Source organism: Pezoporus wallicus, unplaced genomic scaffold, assembly GCF_028554395.1.
Source record: "Pezoporus wallicus isolate ANWC-B61680 ecotype Strahan unplaced genomic scaffold, APGP_CSIRO_Pwel_v1 contig_3952, whole genome shotgun sequence".
NCBI lineage: Eukaryota > Metazoa > Chordata > Aves > Psittaciformes > Psittacidae > Pezoporus > Pezoporus wallicus.
In genome coordinates this window covers 11546525-11569900 of record NW_026635034.1, presented here as the reverse complement: position 1 = coordinate 11569900, position 23376 = coordinate 11546525, and the positions used below count along the sequence as shown (strand labels likewise).

At 38.3% G+C, this 23376-nt stretch overlaps 1 protein-coding gene across 7 annotated transcripts in view; it reads left to right on the top strand.

Annotated features, from left to right (window-relative positions):
• Positions 1-23376, top strand: part of THSD4 (thrombospondin type 1 domain containing 4) — a 314334-nt gene that overhangs the window by 257293 nt on the left and 33665 nt on the right. For all 7 annotated transcript variants that reach the window (XR_008970824.1, XM_057398789.1, XM_057398780.1 and 4 more), the window contains one exon: positions 514-718. Coding sequence is in view for 6 of the 7 variants with exons in the window: in XM_057398789.1 (XP_057254772.1) it covers positions 514-718 (205 nt within the window). In the remaining variant the exon portion in view is untranslated. The remainder of the gene's footprint in view (positions 1-513; positions 719-23376) is intronic.

Below are 23376 nucleotides of genomic sequence, written 5' to 3'. Positions count from 1 at the left end.
CTATAACTTTCTAGATGCAGTATAAAGACTTTCTAGAAGCCTCTTTTGGTGAGAATAGGCTCAGTGCTCAATTTGAGAGGAGATTAAAAGGGCATTTATATATAAAGTAGTTATGGTTTTGTGAAAAACCCAATTTGGGTTATAACAAAATCATAGCTCATCACCTCTTTTCTCACTAGCAGGTACAGGAACTATGTTGTTAAGAGATTCTTTCAGCTGAGGAGAGTGTAATCAGCAATGATCAATGCATTAGTGTTCTTCAGTGTGTTCTCATATTTTTGGTAACAGGCTGTAAAAACCCTTTGGCTAGCTTGAAATCCCCAAGTCTGTGAGCCCTTTGTTTTTTATTGCCTTTTTCCATGCAGAAGAACAAGGGAAGAAGCTGCTGAAATGCTGAATCACAAAATCGTTTCAGGATTGAATGTTCTCTGAAAGTCAAACTGTTCTCAGTTGTTATGTCCAAAGTCTGCAGCTGTAAGATCTTGGAAAAAGAAATCTTACTTTATTTTGCAGAGCATTGGCTGTGACGACTATCTGGGTTCAGACAAGGTGATTGACAAGTGTGGAATATGTGGAGGGGACAACACTGCTTGCAAGGTTGTGTCTGGAGTTTTCAAACACACGCTAACAAATCTTGGCTACCACAAGATAGTGGAAATTCCTGAAGGAGCTACTAAAATCAACATTACTGAGATGTCAAAGAGCAACAACTATTTGGGTAAGTTGCATCTCAGTGAATAAAGCATTCTTTGTGTGCTGCTGCAACTGGGTGGAGGTCATGCCAGGAAAGGCATTCTACGCAGTGTGAAAGAGATGTCAAGATGTTCTTGACATCTCCAGAAGAGAGAAAGAAAATAAATCATGAAACAGGCATTTCAATCAGAACGAACTGGCAGTTTAGAATTCTGGCTTGATCTTGCACGACCAGTACCATAGACCTGTTACCATCTCTTTCCCTGTCCATCTGACTTGGCTTTGGTGTTTCCTGTTAGCTGATTCCGCTCTGGTGATTCCACTTCCCGTATCATTAACCTTCTCTGAGCAGTCAAGAATCCAGCCACGTGGCATGCTTATATGTAACGTGTATCAAGCCTGTTTGAAGAGAAGAACCTCTTCCGACTGCTTAAAAATTTCAGTTCTTTTAAAGCGTAAGTGTATCAAAATTACATTGAGATAGTGTGATACTGAGGTGGTATCTGCAGAATGAAAGGTTATTCTGAGGCAGGTACTTAATTCAAACCATAGAGAATCCTGAAATAGTTATATTAACATCTGGCTAGCGTGCTGCAAATTAGAGATCATGTGGAATTTCTGCAAATCTGTGTGTTTTGTGTGCATTTCTGAACACAACAGTTACAGCATTAACATAAATGTGGTTACAACATTCCCTATTGTAACCTCTCATGTTCCTAGGTTACAAAGTCCTTAGTGTGCCTACATTTGTGCTTTTGTTTTGGAGCTAATTCTGCTGAGTGGACTGGAGAGAGAAGAGTTGGTTAAGATTGGTAAAACCTGCCCCTCTCTCTTTTCTCGTTACCTATCAGTCTATCGTTAGATCTGTCTTAAAAATAACAGAGCTGCATGAGGCCTCTCTTGCTACCTTGGTGTAATTATTACTAGTACTGTGTAGCTGTACTGTTTCAAATCCCAGTACTCCTGTTAGACAGCTGCTTTGTGTCATTTCTAGCTGGTAAGCATCTCAACTACTGCTCACGTTTAAGGAAGGAAAGTGCTCATTATTGAATTGCTTCTCTTTTCTGCTTTCTTGTCCTTCATTCCTGCTAGAGCTGTAACTAGTTCTACTGAAACGTTTATGATGGGAAACAGTCTGAACTGTAATGTGAGCGCCATAATTTTACCGAAAAAGTGACTCTTCAAACAGTCCAAGAAAAACAAATGTGCTGGACCTGTTATAGTGTGCTCTTATCAGTTCTAATTTGTCTTGGTTTCATCCAGATGTGGTTTTGATATGCTAGATACACCTGTGTACACTAGCATTCATTTCTTCATGTGAGCAATTTATACAGCATCCAACAATACTGAATTTTTGATGATGAAATAGAACAGTAATTCTGTCTAAAGAGCTTTCACAGATGCTTGTACATACTATAGAAAATGGGTGAGAACACAGTTCACTTGGCAGGACAGTGGAAGTAGCCATGTTACTAATACATAAAATCATGGAGTTGAATATAATTTTTCTGTCAGATTTACAGAAAAATGTCCTTAACATATTAAAATGTCCTGAACCACTTGAACAGTTTTGGAAAGGGCAGGACAGAAAAGGACATTTAAGCATTTTTTTGCTTAAAAATAACCAGGCTGTTGGCATGTATGGGAAAGTGGCAACGTTTCTCTTTCCCATGCTACTACTTATCTCTTTATCCCCTGAGCTTCATATGTTACATTTTAAAGCTGTTGATATGGATTTAGTCTGCTAAATTTGTCGGCTCCATCCTCTGTTAGGAATTCTTGAGGTTGTAGTTCCAGCTAGAAGAGCTCCAGTCTCTCTACTTACACTTGGTTTATTGAGGCAGGTAAGTTGCACAGGACAGAAATGAACATGTTCTAACAGAGCAGAAAACTGCAACTAAAGAAAGGTTTATCAAGCACTTTGCTGCACAAGTGTAATGGTAAGTGGGAGGTGTTTTTTTAACATATCGGTACTCACAAATTTCTCACTGATAAAACAGCACTCAGTATTCAGACATGCACATTTTTTTAGAGCACATAACAATAGCAGAGCTGGGAAGCTTGAAAACTCAGATCTGGTGTTTACTGTTTTCCCCATATTTATAAGCCGAAAGAAGTCTTGAACTTTAAAAATAATTTAAAAGTCCCTTAAACTCATTCTTATGCTGCAGCTGCAGCAGCAACAACAGCAAAGCCAACCCAGCAGCCATTCCTTTGGTCATGTAGTTGAGTGCTTTGCAAAATGGAAGTTTCAGGTCCCTATTCTGTCATAGTCCAGCTGTAGCCATCAGAGCTGCTTGTAAACAACACTCTTGGTGCAAGGCATGTAAGCTAGTTGCTTTTGCTTTTCCTGACATTTTGCACATCTTATGGTTTCTTCAGTGCAAAATTGTAAGTCAGCTCGAGGTCACTGAAGTTGTTTTGGAAGATGAGAGCAGATGTTTCTGGGTATCTGAGTTATCCTGCTTCTATTTGTTCAGGAGACTGTCTTCAGTTTTCATGTGTTTTCACTAAACAATTTTTACAAAGCTCCACACCTTTTCACTGCTTTGTCAAAAGTACCAAGCAAGTAAGCAGTCAGGAAAGTGTGTTTTCACAGGGAGGTATTTCTGTAAAATCAAGAAGTGTTGGAAAAAGCAGGCAAGAATGTGACATTTCTTACTCAAAGAGTTTCAAACTTGATCAAGTCATCCAGACTTTTGGATGCTTCTCCATACTGCTTTTGTAGTAATCAGTTGCTCATTGCTGCAAAGCCTATGACCATCATAAAAAAGCATATTTCTAATTATGATGCTTAATCTGATGGTAGCTTATTAAGGCTTGCTAATTCTAAGTACTGCGATTTTGTTCTTTGCACGCAAGTTTGAGTGCAGAACAGAATTTATAAGCTCTTGTTACTTCGACACTTCTGTTAAAAGAAAAAAACATGGCAGTGGTATATGAAGCTTTTAGTGTTTCTGGAACGTGTCATTATCAGGGTAATCTGAATACCCATTAGATTAGACTGTTTTGGTGTTGGTTCAACCAGTTGTTCGTGTAACTTTATAACTAACTTTTCACAAAGCCCACAAAACCATCAATTTCTTGTGCATTTAGCGACCTATACTGTTTTACTTCTGTATACCTTAAAAGCTTTCAGCAATGTTGTTTCTGGTTTCTTCTGCTTATGTTTTGTTTCTTTTTTAGGTGTTCTATTTTTGAATGAGTGAATTTCATATGGCACAAACACAGTCTTTCCCCTGCCTTTCCTCCTGCCCATGTGCATGTTTTCCATTTAGGTTTTCCATTTCTTGAAGATCTTTAGGAAGAGTGTCGATCTGATAAAGAAAAATACTCAAATTGAGAATGGCCTGTAACATTAACTGGTGTTTCTTAGGGAGCCAAGCTGAACCTACCTCTAATGGAGCCATAAGACAGATCAGAAATTCCCCAGGAAACATCTTGTACTTTTTCTTGTGTGTGTTTGGAAAGAAAGCAGTCCAGTTTTAGACTGCTAAATAATACCTATTAACTATCAATAATGTATTGGTATGTATATTTAGTATATGTTTTTACAGTAAGAAGCAAAAGCTGCATATTACAATTCAGGTTTAGACTCTAAAAAATGTAAACAAGGGTATAGGCTGTACAGTCTTGAGCTATTCATGGAATGACTTCTCCAAGTAGTTTTCAGCCATATTTTCTTACTGGCTGATGTGTTAGACCTTTCGGCAACAGAACTGCTGACCTTGGACAGACTTTTCCATTGGCAGAGCACTTCTGTCACATGCTTTTGTACAGAAAAAAGACAAAGACATATTTTTTATCCCAATGGTAATCATCATCTGGCCAGTTCTCATACACTGAAATGGGAAGCTTGCCACTGAATTAACTAGGGCCATAATATCTTAAGTGGGACCAGTATGTTACAGCACTTACGCTGAAAAACATGTGGTTTTGAGTATAAATGCTTGAACATATTTGGGATTGGGATTTGGGATAATGACAAAATTTTGAAGCCAATTGACTTCAATTTGAAATGATTTGAAAGGTGCTTTTTTGCATGTTGGGTCTTAAGAACCTAATTCAAAGAACCTGGTTGTTATCTGTATCCTCAAAAGCAAGATAATCTGATGGGAAAGAGGTATCAATAGTAAAAGTTGAAATTTACCTTAAGAGTGAAAGATACAATTGTTGAAAATGTCTTAGTTCTGAAATACATTTACCATGTGTAATGAGCTTACTTTAATTGGAAAGAAGCTGGAGATGTTCTGTAACTCAAGCAACAGTTTGTTTCTAGATCAGTTGTCTGAATCTGAAGTCATAACATTCTCCAAATGATACCAGACATACTACCATTGCTGGCAGTGGAGGTTAGTGAGATATCGTATGAAATGGAAGGTATATACATTAGAATTTTGGCAAGTCCCTTAACATTTTGTGCCTTACCTCAATACTGTTCATTACAAAGCGTATACAGGTACTATTCGTCATGCAAAGATGTTTCACAGTGAAATTTATTTCATTGCTAATTCTAAAGTATTTTTACAGTTCCTCCAGGGAATATGTTATCTATTTCAGTTTTGGTGGGATTAAGTTATTTCAGCCTAAATGAGATAGGAAGATCCTTGGCTCTAATCAATTTACCCTGCTTTCTGTAAAATGATACTTTGCTATTCTATTGTCCTCTATTAGCACATGCCAGGATACAGTATTTGTGATTAAGAGAAGAGTTACACATTAATACTTAAAAACCAAAACAAAACCCAGCTAAAGTCCAAAAGATGTTAATAGCATTCTTGTGAATATTGGTCTGCCTGGACATGAATATGGATTTAAGGAATTTGTCAAAGAAAGCAGTGGCTGATGCGAAAAGGGCTGTGAAAGAGTTTTCTAAAAACCATTTTGATTCAGTATTCCCTGCAGCAGATAACATTGAAACAGTATGTTTCAGGCTGAAATATTGTTAGCAGCTCTGGAGCTTAAAACAACATTTTGAGATCAGTTTAGAGACTCAAATTTACAGAAAACCAAGGAGTTAGATGAGAATACTGGCAGGCAATTTAGAAGATAAACATTGTTAGAAGCGCTGCTGTATCACTGTGGTCACATGAAAAGTTTTATAATATAGATTAGAAATTAACTCATTGATTTCCTTCATGTGGTGCTGATTATATCCGTTAATAAGCTTTAAAATACATTTTATTAATGTGTTTTAAATTGCTTTTTAAACTTGCTTTTAATATTTTTTTTTTTAATTCTTACACAAGATTAAGGGTTTCTGTGCAAAATAACTGCAACAGATACTACATAGTAATATGGAGAAGAGATGATATGTGTTTGATTTTTCAGGGCTTAGAATGAATATACAAGATTATGCCAGAGGAGGAGAGTTCTTCTGTTTTCTCAGCTACTTTATATACAAAGGATCTGCTTATAGTTAACTTCTGTTGCAGTGCTTGGGTGTGTGTTAGGTTCAGTGGCTGTCCCAAAGAAGCTGTGAGAGCTATCAGTGCTCCATTTACAATTCTTACATTTCCATTTAGAAACAATATCTGCAATTTTTTCAATTGAGTTTATGAAGTGCTGCAAGCCAAAACTATGCTATTATGTGCATTTTTTGTGATGGACTTGTGAAACGCCCACAAGGACCTCAAAATTGTATTTCTTATGATATATTATTCATTGAGTGCATCCGTATATGAGCTAGTCTGTGCATTAGAGTTGGAGTGTCTCTCTTACATGTACAGCTTTACATGCATTACTTATAAACTATGTAATTACAATATCTGGGTTAGTATAACTGGGTTTTTTACCTTTTGTCCTTGATCCTCTTGTCTGTTCTCTGCTGGAGTTAAACAACAAAGACATTTTTTCATACAGATGACAATGTGCTCCAAACTGTGAAGAAAAGGTCTAAGGAATCACTTCTTAAATAAACTGAAATTAAACACAGCAAGTTCAAGCTATAAGGAAATTCCAGAGTACATTATTAATATCTGAAGAGGCAGCTAGAATGTCTGCATAAACTCAAGCAGGACATTATGAATAATGTTGCTAAAGTACACTTTTTATGATGAGCATGGGTTTTCTCTGTTAAAAAGTCACAGCTAGGATGAAGTGTTCACTGTGTTATGTTTTAAGAGTCGTTGTACTTCTGTATACTAACTGTATTCTTGATTATATTCCTTTGCTTAAACAATCCCTTCCTAAAAGGAAGTATTAGCTTACAGGACAGTTGGGATTACTGCTTATGCTTTTTAGCCGCAGGTGTATGTGTGTGTGTGTGTTGTCATGTGAGTTAGTTCATTCTGGGATTTGGAAAGCCTTTTCTGTGGTGGTGCTACGTAAATATCTAGGAGACACAATACTGGGGAGCGTGTAGGATATTTCACTTCTAAAAGCCTTAATAAGGTTATGAGTTTTGAAAACTATGAGCTAATCATCGAATTTAAAAGAACAAAACCAGAAAAATCCAGGATTTAAGAATCATGGTGGAACAGCTTCATGTAATGCATAGGATGGGAGGCAGTCTAAAATCCAGCACTAACACTCCTGAAGCTGTAAAAAGGGGGTCACTTATGACCTGAATCAGTGCCACTTAAAGTCCTTGCAAGTTATGTCACTATTTGGCCATTGGAGTTCAGCCTCTAAAGTGTTCGAGGATCTGTATCCTCACTGTATCCTCAGTGTCTGAGGATCATGCATGTGCAGATAAATTACTGAGAATAAAGACAGACACAAGGTTGCTTCTAATACAGGTGTTAAAAACAAGTAGAAGACAGTATGTTAAGACAGTTAGAAATTGTGCAGTAGCTCTTTTTAACACTTCTTACCTGATGTTTGTTACTGTGATGCCTGGGTCTTCATGTACGCACACCTACATTTACATGTCCTTTGAATTATTCTCCTTAAAATAGTTTCAAATTTGTTTTCTGCAGGGAGAGTTTCTTTCACTAAAGAAATGTTCATCTTGTAGCCAGTATGTATTACTTGGCTAGGGTGATCACTTACTAAAACCCTTGAAGTTCTTAAGACTTTGGATGAAATTCAACCCTGGTGTTAATGAATTCAACTCCACTGAATTCAAGTTGCATGAGAGTCTTACCTAGTCTAATGACCTGTAGTTGAACCAGAATATATCTAGGACATGATTCTTTGCCGACCATGTATTTTTTCAATACTGGTGTGGCTTAAATAATTACATTTTAGAGTTTCTGGCAAGTTTATCTTATTATAGTAAATTCCAAGGTGACCTTTTCCCTTCTGGCTTCATTAAGCAGCCAGCTAATACCTAACTCTGTATAGGGGTCTGTAGGGTTCCAGGCACATTTTGAGGACATGCAAAAGAAATGCCTTCTCAAAGGCTGGTTTATTCTCCTTTATATGTTAAGTGGCAGATCTTTTACTCATGTGGGTGATGGGAAGTACTGGTTAAGCCTGAATGTATATATAATATATATATATATATAATTTCTGTATCACAGCTTTCCACCACTGTTTCGCAAAACCGACTTCTGCATATCGGTTGCTGGTGTTTTCGCTTAAGTGCTTCTAAATGCAATTCTCCTTTCTTGCTAATTGTGGAAGATCTGCTGAGAGAGAGCCCTAAGTTGGGGTGCTGAGCAAGAAGCCTGGCCTGGGACAGTGGTGGCTTTCCATTCGGCCTGAATCTCAAGGAGAGTTCTCCGTGTTACTGATTTTTGCAGGCAAACAGCTTCCTGACCTTTCTTTTTTTTTTCCCCCTCTGCATCTTGAAGAAGAATCTGAATATATCTTTCCAGCCCCCATTGGCTAGGGTTTTACTTTGCTCGTTGATGACAGCAGTTACGACCAGTTTTGGAACTTGTAGAAATCATGTTTTCATTTCCTGTGTTTCCTAGTACTGTCATCATTTGACAGAGGTGCTGTCGGGTTTTTTCTACCATTTGTTTGTAAGCAGTGTTCTTATAAAAACAGCTATCAATACAGCAGTGCACCAGCTGAGGCCTGCTATTGCTTTGATGATCTGCCCTGCAAATACATCATTTGAACAATAGCTACCAGCAGTGAGTCCCATTGAGGTGCTTGTTTCATAAGTTCTGTATTAATTTTTTTTCTCATCCTCTTGAAATATGGAAAGGTTGTTTTGAAAGGAAAGGAAAGGGATAAAATATGCAAAATAGTGAGAAGGCACTCAGGCTGGTTGTTCAGTTTGACTTGTAAAACACCCAGGATTCTGGTTGCTTATACGACTTTGCAACCCCCTTTGGCCTGGAAGCCTCCGGAAAACTGACTGCATATTTTAAATATTTTCTGCTTCTTGTCAGACCCCAAAATCTTTAATTGTAGCCTTTCTCACCATGTTTTGATTATACTTCTGTTTCCAGTTATGAGCAGAACCGAAGAACTTGACTGCCAAATTTCAAAGAAAATTCATTAAAAAATGAAAGAGGTGGGCTGTTTGAACAGTTTTTGCTAATCTGAACCCAATTAATGTGAACTTCTTAGATCTCAAATCTTTAAGTTATTGTCCTAGTTGATGACCAAACCATCAAGTAGTTCATATGAAAATACTTGTTTGAACATTGTAGTGTACAGTGTTTGGAATATCAACACGTGGTTCAAGGCTTCTTAAAAAATCTAAGCTCTTCTGAACGGTATATGTTAATTGAGCATCTTACAATGCATACCTTTCATGGCACTGACCAATATTTGGTAACATCGATTCTCCTCTCACTAATGCTGCTGACTTTTTGCTTGCACTCCGGTCTTCATTTGTCTCTAAGATGGCCAACAAGGGACCATTTATGGAAATGTCATGTACTCTCTGGAAGTCATTTGCTTTCTGAGTTGATTAAAGTCCCTCGTATGTAATCTGTTGCTTAGTTGTCTTAAAGTAAAAACTACGTTAACTAAGGATATTCCTTTACTTAAAGTTTTGACCAGGGTGTAATGATCTTAGCTTGTTAGTCATGGGTCTGATACTGTACTTTCCTCTTCTTACTTATTACAAAATTTCATTCAAAATGAATTTTACACTCCGACAGCTATACATAAAGAATGACAAGTGTCAGTCCAGATGCATAAACTATCCATAGGCAAATTCCTGAATCACGTGAAGACACATTTCTTCCTTTTCTTGCCAAAAGGAGAGGTTGTTACTAATTTAAATAGTTGTTCAAATGCTACACAACAAAACCATTATATTTGGTTGGGAACCTGGTTTCAATTGTTGCAGATATTCCTGTACAGCATTCTTTGATTCACTAATCTTATTTTATTCTGAGCAGAATTCTCTTTTGGATAGTGAAAACCCTTTCTTTGTTCCTTAAGTGTCCCTTGATCAGGTCAGATAGGATGTGTTCTTACAGCTTTGACTGATTCTGTAAAAGAAACTTCTTTTTCTTTTTTCCCTGTTGCTTCTCTTATTTGCCTTTGAACTTCTCAGTTTCAGCAGTTTTGTTTCTTACCCTTTTTAAAATCTCTTTTAGTAAAATAATCACCCAGTAGAAATTCTACATGATTAGTGGCTTCATGGTTGGATCCATAAAGAGATTTCATCTGCAGAGAATATTTTTATATTGCAGTATTAAATTCCAAAAGAAATCCAAGTCTTTTCTGATATGCAATATATATAGGGATTTAAAACTTGATTCATAGACTGTGTGATTAAGTTAGTCAAGGGAGATTAAACTTTATCCTTTATTTCTTAACTTGCCCGGTATCTTTGTTTTCTATCCAATATTACTTCACTTTGTGTCAGAAACGTTTGGGTACGTAGAAGCGTTACAGACCCAGTCTTCCTTTCATATTTGTACCTATGGCAGCAGTAGTTACCCCACGGTCATGGCTCCATTTATTTTATATATCTGTGTTAGAATCAAACTTCTGTAGTTCTAAAAACTTTGGTAGTGTCACTGAGAGATCTGGGTCAGGTGAATGTCTGCTGTGGGATTATGAACTGACTTTCACTGAGCTCCTTGGCAAAGGTCACCAGCTCTCACTGCTAACCTAGACATGGTTTAGGGACCCTGAGATAGAAAAACTGAATATCTATTGACCACAGCTAACCACAAAATGCTAATAAGGGTTTTATTAAGGGCATGATAGTCCAGCATCAGCTAATCTCTGTTCAGAAGTTAATACTTAGTCCATCTCATTCACCTATGTTCACCTGCACCAGCACTTATACCAGAGAAAATACTACACAGCTCTGAGTCTGCATGCAGTCAGTCAGCATAACTGCTATGGCATGAGACTACAGCTGCTTCCTCCACATCTATAAAACTCTATCTGTAACTGGTACAGAGGAAGGAACATCTGAGTGTAACCTGTGAGGATTGTAACGTAAGGATTCTGTGTAGTAGTTTCACTGAAATTACATGAGGTAAACCTCAGGGAGGACCAAGAGCAGGGCTGTTTGTTGAGCAGGAGGACTCAAACCAAGGCATGAGCATATTTAAATGATAAGCAATACCAGAGCTTTGGAAAACTTGGAAAAGAAATACATTTTTATTGGCAAAACCAGGCCCCATCATCTGTCTTGTAAATTGCTTGTAAGGACCTAAGGCAACAACATCTTAGTGTATAACATGCCTGCAGATGTTCAGTCAGACTGTAGAATAAAGATTCCTTCAGTAAGTATAATTACAAGTTTACTGTTGAATTTCTGTCATAACATTTCATCATTCTCTTCTTGGTTTGTATGCCAGAGCACTGGCGGGATTGATTTTCCCAAAGTGTCTGGCAGAGCTAGAAGATGTTGTTATATATCCAGAGAAATACTTCCCTCTCATTTTTCTGTTGTTCTTACCAAGTAGTTTTATTTCCCCCTTCCTCAAGCCTAATTAATGCAGGGAAAGGCCAAGCTGAGGGGATTGGCTTGGGCTTAAACTTACATTATAAACAGACAATACATGTCTGCTTATAAAAGAAAACTGAGAAGCATGATGTAGTCTTAAATTTGTGTTAAGGGATTGTAACTTTCCAACATCATAATTTTCAGTTATATTTTAACAACGTGAACTTTTGAAACAGTCTCCAGTATCAGTTGAAAGAAGCATGTAGTCTTCAGAATTTAGTGGCTTCTTCAGCCTGTGTTTATTGACACAGTGAAAAATTAATTCTTCCCTTTTTTCTTCTAATAGCACATTAGTTCATTCCAGAAGCTTTTGAGTCTCTAGTTCAAAACAGTACTTCATGGATTATTTTGAAAATGTTCCTACAGTCCTAATGAGCAACAGACCTAGTTTATTATGAACTACCAGTGGTTAGTTCTATTAGAGGGAGATGTTGTGCATTGAAAAGGCAAAGTTTGTCAGTTACGTCTCAGCGTTCACTGGTTTATGAAATAGAGGATTCCTTCCTTCCATCCATCTTAGTGTGGGCTCAATTATGAGTGGATGTGCAGAAGACACAATTTTGGAGAATTGCAAAGCAAAATAGAGGATTTTATTCCATTCTGATAGTGTGTGAAGAAGTGTCACGTTTGTTATTTAGTGTGCTGCCATGAACCTTGAAGACAGTTTAATTTAAAATACATAAACATGGGAAACTTTATTAATGTGTTCAGATTAACCTTGAATTACCTTGCACTGATAGTGGCCATTTGGAGTGCTTCTTTACAACAAACTGCATGTGGTAGTTCACATGTCAGAAGAGGTGTGTACACAGAACCCAGGAGGAAGTATATTTGATGACCATACAACAAACAGAAGTAGTGTTTTCACAAGCTATTTTTTTTCACAAGCATCTTTGTTCTTTGCCTTTATTTATCTTCGGTTAATGGACTGTGAAATGAGCATACTAAAGAGTGGAACACAGTGTTACTGTAAAAACAGGCAATTATTTGAGAGATTCAGACACTTGAGAAAACAGCAATGTGACTTTCCGTATGCACCTTGGAAGATGAATGTTAGTTTGTATTTCTTGAGAATGAGGTGGATCTGCCGCCTTAGGATGTTTGATGTTCTGTCCTGCCAGAGTTGTGCTCCTGAGATTTTGTTGGCAAAAGTTGAAAGTTAAACTGAGAAATCAAATGAGAATTCTTAAAGTTCATTGCTCTCTGTTGTTTTCCAGAATGCGTGCTATGTCTTTAGTATCTACATTTCCATTGCATACACTTTTGAAGCAAAGGTAAAATCAAATTGAATAGTTTTTTTCTTACCTCGGAAGTCTGTAAAGAATCAGGAGGAAGAAACAAAGTGTGGAAAGGGATGTAGGCTTTTTTTTTTTTTTTTTTTTTTTTTTTTTATTTCAATATCATCACTAATGCAGATGGAGCAACAGGAATTTAACACTTTTCTGGAGGTGAAGTGATGATGGCTCCTTCCAGTCTGCTAGCTTCATCACTTCTTTCAAGCAGAAATCAGTGGTAATATGGTCAGGATTCCAACAAAAATCAGGCATGTTGGAACGCTGCTAGGCTTCAGAATTAGTTAGATGAATATAGCATCTGCTCATACACAAGTCGTCTGTTGCTCCTTCATTCTGGTATACCTATGTCTTAAAATTGGTACAATATTATATATGTAGAGTCAAATTCCTGTTGAAGTTAGATTTTAACAAGAACTGGTAACTTATGCATTGCCACCTGCCTGTGCTTTTTCTTTCCTCCTCCAGTATAAAGCAGCCATCCTATGGCTTTCTTCCCTTGAAAACCAGGAAACAGCTTTTAATGTCTGAGTTGCAGTTCTGACCTCTTCTTGTTCTCTCCTTCTAAGGCAGTTCAGTACCACCACTTTCAAGGGTGAAATTTCTGCTCTCCCTAGTGGTGCAGAATAATGGAATATCGGAACTCTTTAGGCCTGCATATGTGCTGACTCTGGCAACTGAAAACCTTAAAAATACACTATGTAGGTAAGGGTTTCAGGCAAATGTTAATGGTAACGTGTTTAATTGGTTTAAAGTGCTTAAGAGTCTGAAGTATAAATTCTGTTTTGGCATGTTGTACATCAGATAAATTATAGTAATCTTTTTCAGAGAATTGGGTTTCACAACAGAGATGAAACTGAGGGTGCTACCAAAGGCATTGAATATTTGCATCCCTAGCAGAAATGACAGTGGATTCAGTTAAATATTTAATTTGAACCTCATAATTGTCATGATGATCCAGCTTTCTCAGAGTCCAAGTGAATATAAGGAAAAAGTCCTAGAACTGATCTGAGGGAATGTGGTAGAGGGCCAGACCTTTCATCTTGTGCGTGGTTCAGCATGCAGAGTGCCTATAAGCAGAGCTGCCTAGGTTTCTTGGTCTTTGAAAGCCTCCAGACTTCAATAGATCATTAAGACGTTCCGGAAGTATTTCAAGACACTGCCTTTTAAATCAATAATAACAAGCAGTGTAGCTGTTTAAAATTTTAGCTGCTTAAAATGCTTAAAAACCATTCAGCACGGTAAATAGATGCAGAGGGAAGGTGGGAACAGTGACTAAAACTTCTTGCTGTGCAAGGCTGCCCTTCTTCACCTTCTCTCAGTGGTGTTTTCTGTTGAAATCCACTGGTGTATGGGTTTGTATTTCATATCTCCATCCAGAATTTGGCTGTTGAAACAAAAGCTCCTTGGTTCTTTAAGAAAATCGTCACAGAAAGTGCTTCTTATCTTCAAAGTCTTTTTCTGACATTAATTAATTGGATCCTCACAATCCCATCAGCAGGATAAGGAACAGCCTGAAAATGCCCATTAAGAAACCCCTACTGCAATGAACTGTATTAAACACTTCTGGAGCCTAGCTGGGTCAAGTGTTTTTTCTACTGCCCAAATAACTTTAAAAGTGTTTGAAGAGAAGTGCACAAAAATTAAAAACGCTTTTGAACTTTTGGCAGACTGCTATGCCTGTGTGCTTATGGATGTAAAAAAGCTGCTGTTCAAACAAGCAGGGGCAGATCCTCAGCAGCTTGTAAATTACAATGGTGCCATTGATTTCATTGGAACTGGACTACCTTAGATGAGCTGAAAGGCCTGGCTCTCTGCTTGGGAAGTAAAGCAATATGTAGTAACACCTGATTTGAATAAAAAGCTTTAAACTCTAACAATAATAATACTACTAATAGTAATAATGCCTATAATGAAGATACACTGGCAAACACATGGAATAGATTTTCTGTGAGGCATATTCAAAAGAAAGGCACATTAAATGAATGGAAAAGAAAGGCAAAACAAAATAAAATGATTGGTATGTGTGGATATATCCTAGTATGAAAATGGAAAATATTTTCTCTCTCCACTGAATTGCCAAAAATTCCTTTCTCTCTCAGATGACCATTATCCTAAACTGTGTCTGACAGTAAGTGATTGTAGAGGGCACCAGTATGTGTTTTAGTATTTAGGGTGGGGTTTATTTCTGTCTTCACTAAAGTTAATCAGAAAATGCTGTTAACCACTGAAGTTATTATGTGGATTTTTGATAGGATTATAAATGAAAAACATGCAATGTTGAAACTTACTGGACTTGGAGTACATGTGTATCAGTATCACCCGGAAGGATCTTTTATATTTAGTTCACTTTGTTAGTTCATGGTCAGATATTTTCCCTAGAAGTTATGGTCCATAAATAATGTAACCATGTGTAACCATGTATTCAGTTTGGAAGTAAAATAGTTGTTAATCAAGTAGGCTGTGAATTTAGGAGCTCTGAAACAGGGACTGATTCAAAGAAGACAGATACATATATCATACTGAAGCCTATGAAAGTCTTATTTATGTATTCTTTCCCACATATGCTTGGAAGAACATTAATTTAGTTCCTGATGGCAAAATAATTATATAGTTTGTTCCAGTGATAAGTAGTCTCTTCTGTTATCTATTCAGAATCTGGACTCCACTGTTTTATCTGTACTGCAAACAAAATACTGCCATTAATTAGCCAGACTTACTTCCCGATCTGGGGACAGACTCACAACTTGGACATCTGTTATTTGTTTTCTGTGTTTGCATGAAAAAGTTTGATTAGAGAAAATTTTTATTCTATTAACTTAATAGGTAGCTTGGGAATAAAGGACAATAATAGGATGAGAAGTGATGCACTGAAATGATTTGTATTTGGGGTAATCCTGTGCTGCTTTTCATGAAATAATTCAGTCATATTCTTTGTTGTCCTTGGACCTGTAAAAATCACCAAGAAAATGAGATTATTTCCAATTTTGTCATGTCTGTAGGTTTCTGGGCTTACCTCCAGATATCAGTTGTATGTTTCACATTGTTTGATAGTTTTGTCAAATAAATATCAAATCAGTTCAGTCCCAGAATATCTTTTTTACGTTTAAATGTGCAGACTGACATAAACAATAACATGTGTGAGACTGCCCTGAGCCTTATAGGCAGAAAAGAATGTATGAGAAAGTGGATACCAGTGCTGAGCTGACTTTCCAGCATTCCTCTGACCACCCAGCTTATTGTGCCAGGGATTCATCTTCTGGCAAAGTGTTCTCAGGTAAGTGGAGACAGCCTTTCACTAGTGCATACATTATTTTTCTTTGCTAAAAGCCAAATACCTAGTAGGATCTGTAATAAATTAATGTTGGTTTAAGCTGAAGACCAAGGTTTACTACACTGTTGTCAGCTTTTATTAGAGAATAAGTGAAGAATTGAATGATTTTTCAGGGCTTTACATCAGCAGTGGAGCTAAGTCTGTCTGGTTTAATTTCTGGTCTGTGTCCTTACCATAACAGCCACTGAATTAGTCAAAGCTCCTGTATCCTTACCATAATGATGACTAAATAACCAAAGCCAATGTTCTTCCATCCATAATAGCCGCTGATCTCTTAACTCCTGATCTGTCTTTGGTCTAGCAATTTCAGTCTCCCTGTGAGTGCCCTGTGCAGATCTACCTTGTGTGCTGGCCCTGGTTCTAAACTCTGCATGTGCTGCTAGCCTGGCTGGCTGGCCGGCCAAGCAATGCAGAGAGCTGCGGGCTCAGGCTGCAACCTGCTTTTCAGGTGGCTTTCAGAAGGCTTTTAGATTTCTCTTCTATTCTGTTGTCAGCATTTGTTTAAATTTTGCATTTGAGACTTGCCTGAAATCAGACACTAGCTTTGAAAGCTCTCTAGAGAGTGGGAATGACAGACATTGAGCCAGAGGAATTCATGTCTAGGCTAGGGGACCCAGCAGTGCTTTGCAGCTCACAGATCTGTGTGATTTGGGTTACAGCATTCAACTTTACCACACAGAGCATCCAAAACTCTTGAGAAATTCCAATTTGAAATTCAAATTTGAAACAGTTTAGGAATATTCATTAGCTCCAGTTTTTCACTGTGAGGGATTAAAGCTATTTAGCAAGCAAAAGAAGCAGTTATAATTCTTTCTATTTCAGCTTTGGATACTCAGGAGATACAGTGCTATTTTTCTGCAGAGATATCCCAGTCTGCTGTTTTAACTTAACTGTCTTATGACTGTTCCATTTCTTAGCAATTGTCAGGAGTGAGAGAAGGTAGAGAAAATTTCTTGTTATGCCACCTGGAGAAAAGAGTGAGGTATTTGTACATTTGCATTTCACTAATCTGGCCCTTTTGACTGATGTAGTGTCTAGATTAGAAGATAATTCAATTGTACTTATCCACCCCTAGGATTTATGCCAAATGTGTGCCGAGTTTCTGTGCTGGGCTAACTAATGTGCATCTGAGCTGTGCCAGAAGGCTCAGCTATCATGTTCAGAGCCATTAGCAGTCAGTCCGATCAACTCCTGAAATACAAGAACCAGAGTCTAACTGAAATTATGTAACTAAGCCAAATACTATAATCTGCAGGTTCAGTGGGAGTTACATAGCTGAAGATCACATGCTATGTTGGAAATGTATCCCTCCTGGAGACCTCTAGTCCTGAACGTTATTTGTTATTTCTAAATAGTTGGTTTACAGCTATTGCCAATGAAGAGTATTTCCTGATCTTACTTGAGGTGTGGTAGTAAGTATGTTGCTAAAAATTCAGGCCATGCTTTTTCATTGGGATAGGACTGAAATTCGTATTAAACCTTCCAAGAACTGAAGTTCTGAGACTGCCATTTAGAAACTTTAACCTTAGTTAAAGAGAAAGAAAGTAGGGATGTATGAGTAAGAATGTGAAGCGACTTTTTGAAGTTCTGTGTAGAAACCCCGCACAATTATGAGTTACAGTCTGTGGATCAATTCCTGTGTCCTTCTGAACCACAGGAGTTCCCTTGAGGTGCTGGATTTCCTAAAACAGAAGAGGACATGTACAGCTGTGCAGATACATATTTAACATTGTGTTTCTGTAGATACAAGACATGCATGATTCTTACTCTATTCCTCTGGGTTTTAGTGTTCTCTTTAATCTTCTCCACACTTAATTTCACTCAGTCTAGTCTTGTGCCAGCCCTTCTGTTTTCCCTTTTCAGTATTTTCAGGACAAGCCTGAACAATGGTAAAATTATATACCATTGAAAACAGCAGAATATTTACACTGACTTGAGTGGAATTGGCAATTCAGTCATTTCTTCCTACCCCATTTCCTCCTACCCTTTCAACTCAAGGGAAATTTCTGGCAAGTTAGAAGAAAACTTTTTTATAGGTTATTTTAATAGTACTTAATAAAATGTATTTGAGCTATCTAATCATAGAGAATGGCTAGGTAAAAATAAATGTAAATCTCATTCCTTATCATACACTGTCATGGTGTAGATTAATTGTATAAGTCCTTTTAGTTTAGCTCATTCAGAGATTAATGTGAAGCCTGCTCATTTTCAGTTAATGTTGGAAATATTCTTACCTTCATCAAATAACTTGTCATTGACTTCCCCTCCAGTATAGAGGGATGTAATATACTACTCATAAAATAAGATGACTCTGTTCAGGAGTGATGTCATTTCTTACAGGATTCTTTTAGTCACTGCAGTCCACATGCTGTGATACAAATTGGGAATCAAAACAGCCTTGGTGCAGAATTGGATAGTTGTATCTTTAAAGGTGGTAGTGGTTATTGAGATCCTGACACAGAGCAACATTTGCACATATAGTTAAGAGCATACCGTTAATGCCTCCACACTTTCCTGACTTTAATAAAGCCTGTCATGCTGAAGAGGACTAAGCAGATTTATTTTTTGTGCTAGAGACCTTGTAAACGTAACAGTAGCATAAAGAGGAACTCAATCTTTGTTGTTGCCCTTTAATTTTCAGTTGCTTTCCCAGGAAATATTATTATGTCCTACAATTAATGCTTTTAGAAACTAATTTTAAGCTCCAGGTAAGCTATTTAGAGTCATATCTCAACATTTGGGAGTATTTCCTCTGCTAACTTGTTCCCAATGGAAAGCATGGAAGTCATGTGAGTGTTATTAAAATCATAGAATAGTTAGGGTTGGAAAGGACCTTAAGATCATCTAGTTCCAACCCCTCTGCCATGGGCAGGAACACCTCACACTAAACCATATCACCCAAGGCTCTGTCCAGCCTGGCCTTGAACACCACCAGGGATGGAGCATTCACAACTTCTCTGGGCAACCCATTCCAGTGCCTCACCACCCTTACAGTAAAGAAATTCCTCCTTATATCCAATCTAAACTTCCCTGTTTAAGTTTTAACCCGTTACCCCTGGTCCTATCACCACAGTCCCTAATGAAGAGTCCCTCCCTTGTGGGCCCCCTTCAGATACTGGAAGGCTGCTATGAGGTCTCCACACAGCCTTCACTTCTCCAGGCTGAGCAGCCCCGACTTCCTCAGCCTATCTTCATACAGGAGGTACTCCAGTCCCCTGACCATCCTCGTGACCCTCCTCTGGACTTGTTCCAACAGTTCCATGTCCTTTTTATGTTGAGGACACCAGAACTGCACACAATACTCCAGGTGAGGTCTCACAAGAGCAGAGTAGAGGGGCAGGATCACCTCCTTTGACCTGCTGGTCACGCTCCTTTTGATGCAGCCCAGGATACAGTTGGCTTTCTGGGCTGCAAGTGCACACTGCCGGCTCATGTTCATTTTCTCATCAACCAGCACCCCCAAGTCCTTCTCCGCAGGGCTGCTCTGAATCTCTTCTCTGCCCAACCTGCAGCTGTGCCTGGGATTGCTCTGACCCAGGTGTAGGACCTTGCACTTGGCATGGTTAAACTTCATGAGGTTGGCATCAGCCCACCTCACAAGTGTGTCAAGGTCCCTCTGGATGGCATTCCTTCCCTCCAGCCTATCAACCGAACCACACAGCTTGGGGTCATCGGCAAACTTGCTGAGGGCGCACTCAATCCCACTGTCCATGTCAGCGACGAAGATGTTAAACAAGACAGGTCCCAACACTGATCCCTGAGGGACACCACTCGTTACTGGTCCCCAGCTGGACATTGAGCCATTGACCACAACTCTTTGTGTGCAGCCGTCCAGCCAGTTCTTTATCCACTGAGTGGTCCATCCATCAAATTGATGTCTCTCCAATTTAGAGACAAGGATGTCGTGTGGGACAGTGTCGAACGTTTTGCACAAGTCCAGGTAGATGACATCAGCTGCTCTACCCCTGTCCATCAGTTCCGTAGCCCCATCATAGAAGGCCACCAAATTGGTCAGGCAGGATTTCCCCTTAGTGAAGCCATGCTGGCTGTCACCAAGCACCTTGTTGTTTTTCATGTGCCTTAGCATGCCTTCCAGGAGAATCTGCTCCAAGATTTTGCCAGGCACGGAGGTGAGACTGACTGGTCTGTAATTCCCCGGGTCATCCATTTTCCCCTTCTTGAAAATGGGGGTTATATTTCCCTTTTTCCAGTCATCAGGAACTTCACCTGACTGCCATGATTTTTCAAATATGATGGACGGTGGCTTAGCAACTCTATTTGCCAGCTCCTTCAGGACCCGCAGATGGATTTCATCAGATCCCATTAATTCTGTAGTTATGAATAATAATATTAAAAGTCATCAGTCACTCAAGAACACACTCAAAAGCAGTCACTCAGGAAAGGGAAAAGGCTTTTTATTAGAGCAGTTATAATAGGGGAAGCAATAGGAGAAAATAAATCCACCCTGAAAATGAAGGCTAAGATGCAATTCATAAGGAGTGCCTATGCCTTACAGTGGAAGAATTGCCAAAATGCTGAAATGAACTTTAACCTTTTTACTTGCATCATCTAATCTGCTTCATGAAGTCCCTATTTCAAAAGTTCCAGCCCATAAATGGACATGTATTTACAGTCTTATTCTGGCAGCTGTGTGAGTAAAAAGATCTAAATACATCCTCTGATTGATTAAATAATCCTCTGATTAACACTACTATTTATATCAGTTTTCAAATGGTCCCTCGTTAGATGCTCAGTGTTGCGCACTGTTCCCCGGTGGGATTGAGTATGATGTGCGTGGGAGCAGTAGTGTCACTGAAGCGCAATAAATGCCATATAATCACACATTTTGCAAATGTCACATCACGTCATGTATCGCTGTATGCATATTCTGTAGTAACTTGCATGGGCCAGGGCATTGAGAAGTTCAAGTGTGAGAATACTGTAGTCAGAGAGTGTGTGGGTTTCAGTTTGCTTCTCATCAAAAAGGTAGAACAAAAGAGGAAGGATTCACTAGCTACTGCATTTTTGTTTCAGTTGGCTGTTACTAGTACCTGTCAGGGAAGATTGTATTAAAATACTTGGGCAAATACAGCATCCAGCTAAACTCTGTGCTCTTTTGCAATGTACAGATTAAATCTGAAATTACTTGGAGAATTTTATCCAAGCCATTGAGACTTTGATCTTGCTTCAGTGTCTGGGCCTGAACAGATCAGATGGCTATATGATTAGTTTTGTTTCTCAAAGCCTGTATTATTTTATTGCAGCAGTAGTTATTGTTCTGCTTTGCTGCCCCAGCATTTAGCTTGTACTGATACATCAACATGGCTTTTGGAGGCAGAAGCAAAGGAAGGAATGGGCATAACTGAGTGCAAAGGAAGCTGCATCATCAGGGGAAAATTAGAGAACAACAGTTTAATGAATACGTCAAAAGGAAAATGTCTCTTTGCAGTGGCCAAAAATTGGGTGTTTCTGTTAGCAATGATTAATTGTGAAACTTTTACCTTTAAGCAAGTAAATAGTATTTTCTTTTTGTAGGTAGGAAAAAATCAAGAATTTTTTGAATCAGCATATAGTGGGATTTGTAGCCTGAGATGATCTGCAAGAACAGGCACGTGAGCAAGATTGAACTTCTTTCTCTGAGGACAATCTTGAACTATGATGAAATAAAGAAATTTTATTGACAGCAGTATTTTACTGTGAAACTTCACCTGCGCTGCTGCTTTAGTGTTGTGATAAATTCATATATAGAGAGGGAAAAAAAGATAATTACACCACTGGACCAAAATGATCTTACCATTATAAAACTTGGGAACTTAAAATTTGGGAAAGGCCTATCAAAATGTAGCAAGTTCAACAAAAATCTGAAGGAGGATTAAAACTATGTGTGCATCTGTGTAAGCAGCCACTCACTGCTCCTTCAGGAAAGCAGCAGATGTTTGTGAAACAATACTTTCAAATTCTTATTTTGACGCAATTAAATTTCAACTTTAATCTGTGTGTTTCAGAGTCAGACCAGAGGTACTAAGTTTCTGACACCAAAGCAGTACATTTCATTTTGTGCCAAGGTAATGGTATTCGGAATTTTGGGTTTGTCTGGTTTTGTTGATGAGCTTTACCATCTGGCGTAGAAGAGGCAATCAGTTGTTTGGGCTTAGACTGCTTTTAACTGTAGGCTGCAGGGGAGCTTAGAATGCTGGTATGAACAATGAAAAGGTAAGAGACAGCATGTCTCCTCCAAGCAACAAGCCATTGGAAAAGTTGCCAATAATTTATCTCCTGTGAATGCAGTGCTGCAGTTGCTGACGCATAGATCATAGAATCAGCAGGTTGGAAAAGAGCTTTAAGATCATCAAGTCAAACTCTTACCCCAGCACTGCCAAGTCCACCACTAAACCATGTCACTGAGGGCCTCATCTACACGGTTTTTGAACACCCAGGGATGGTGACTCCACACTGACCTGGACAGCCTGTTCCAATGCCTGAGCACCCTCTCTGTGAAGAGATTCTTCCTGATATCCAGTCTAAACCTTCCCTGGCACAGCTTGAGGCTGTTACCTCTTGTCTTGTCACTTGTTACTTAGAGAAGAGACACCTCTGCACGATTCAGAATTGAATGTAGCAGAGCAGGCATCAGTTGTAGTGGCATTTTTTGGCTGTGTCATTGTGGAAGGATAAAACCTGTTAAAGCAGAACCTTAGGACAAACTTGGCAAAAGTGGTTTAATGCAATTCACTGTTTCAGATTTATTCCCGTATGAAGCAGGATATGAGTAGAATATCAGAAAAAATCCTATTGAACATGCTATATTCACCACTGCCGAAGAATATAATGATCATCTAAATCTTCTGTTAATATTTTAGATAAGAAAACTACATAAATCTTTCCTTGAAAATAATGGTATGTTTGAATTATCATATTTTGTGATAGTGTTGCAAACCTTGTATTTTTATGTCCATTGTTATCTACTCTGTACTATGAAAATATTTAAGCCATTGCTTGAGTGCCATTGTTAGCAATACAACTACCTGTCAACTGGCGATGTTATGACTGCTACTCAGTTCATGGATAACACGCAACAATTTTGGGGGGAAATAAGCATGTACCCAAGTTATTCAAATCTGTAAAGAAAATGGTTGGTTTCTAAAAAGTGGGTTTTTAAATTCCCGTTCATTAAAAAAAAAATCAAGTTTTGTAAGGGTAGGTTTCTGTATTAATAAGGTAACTGTATAGGAAGA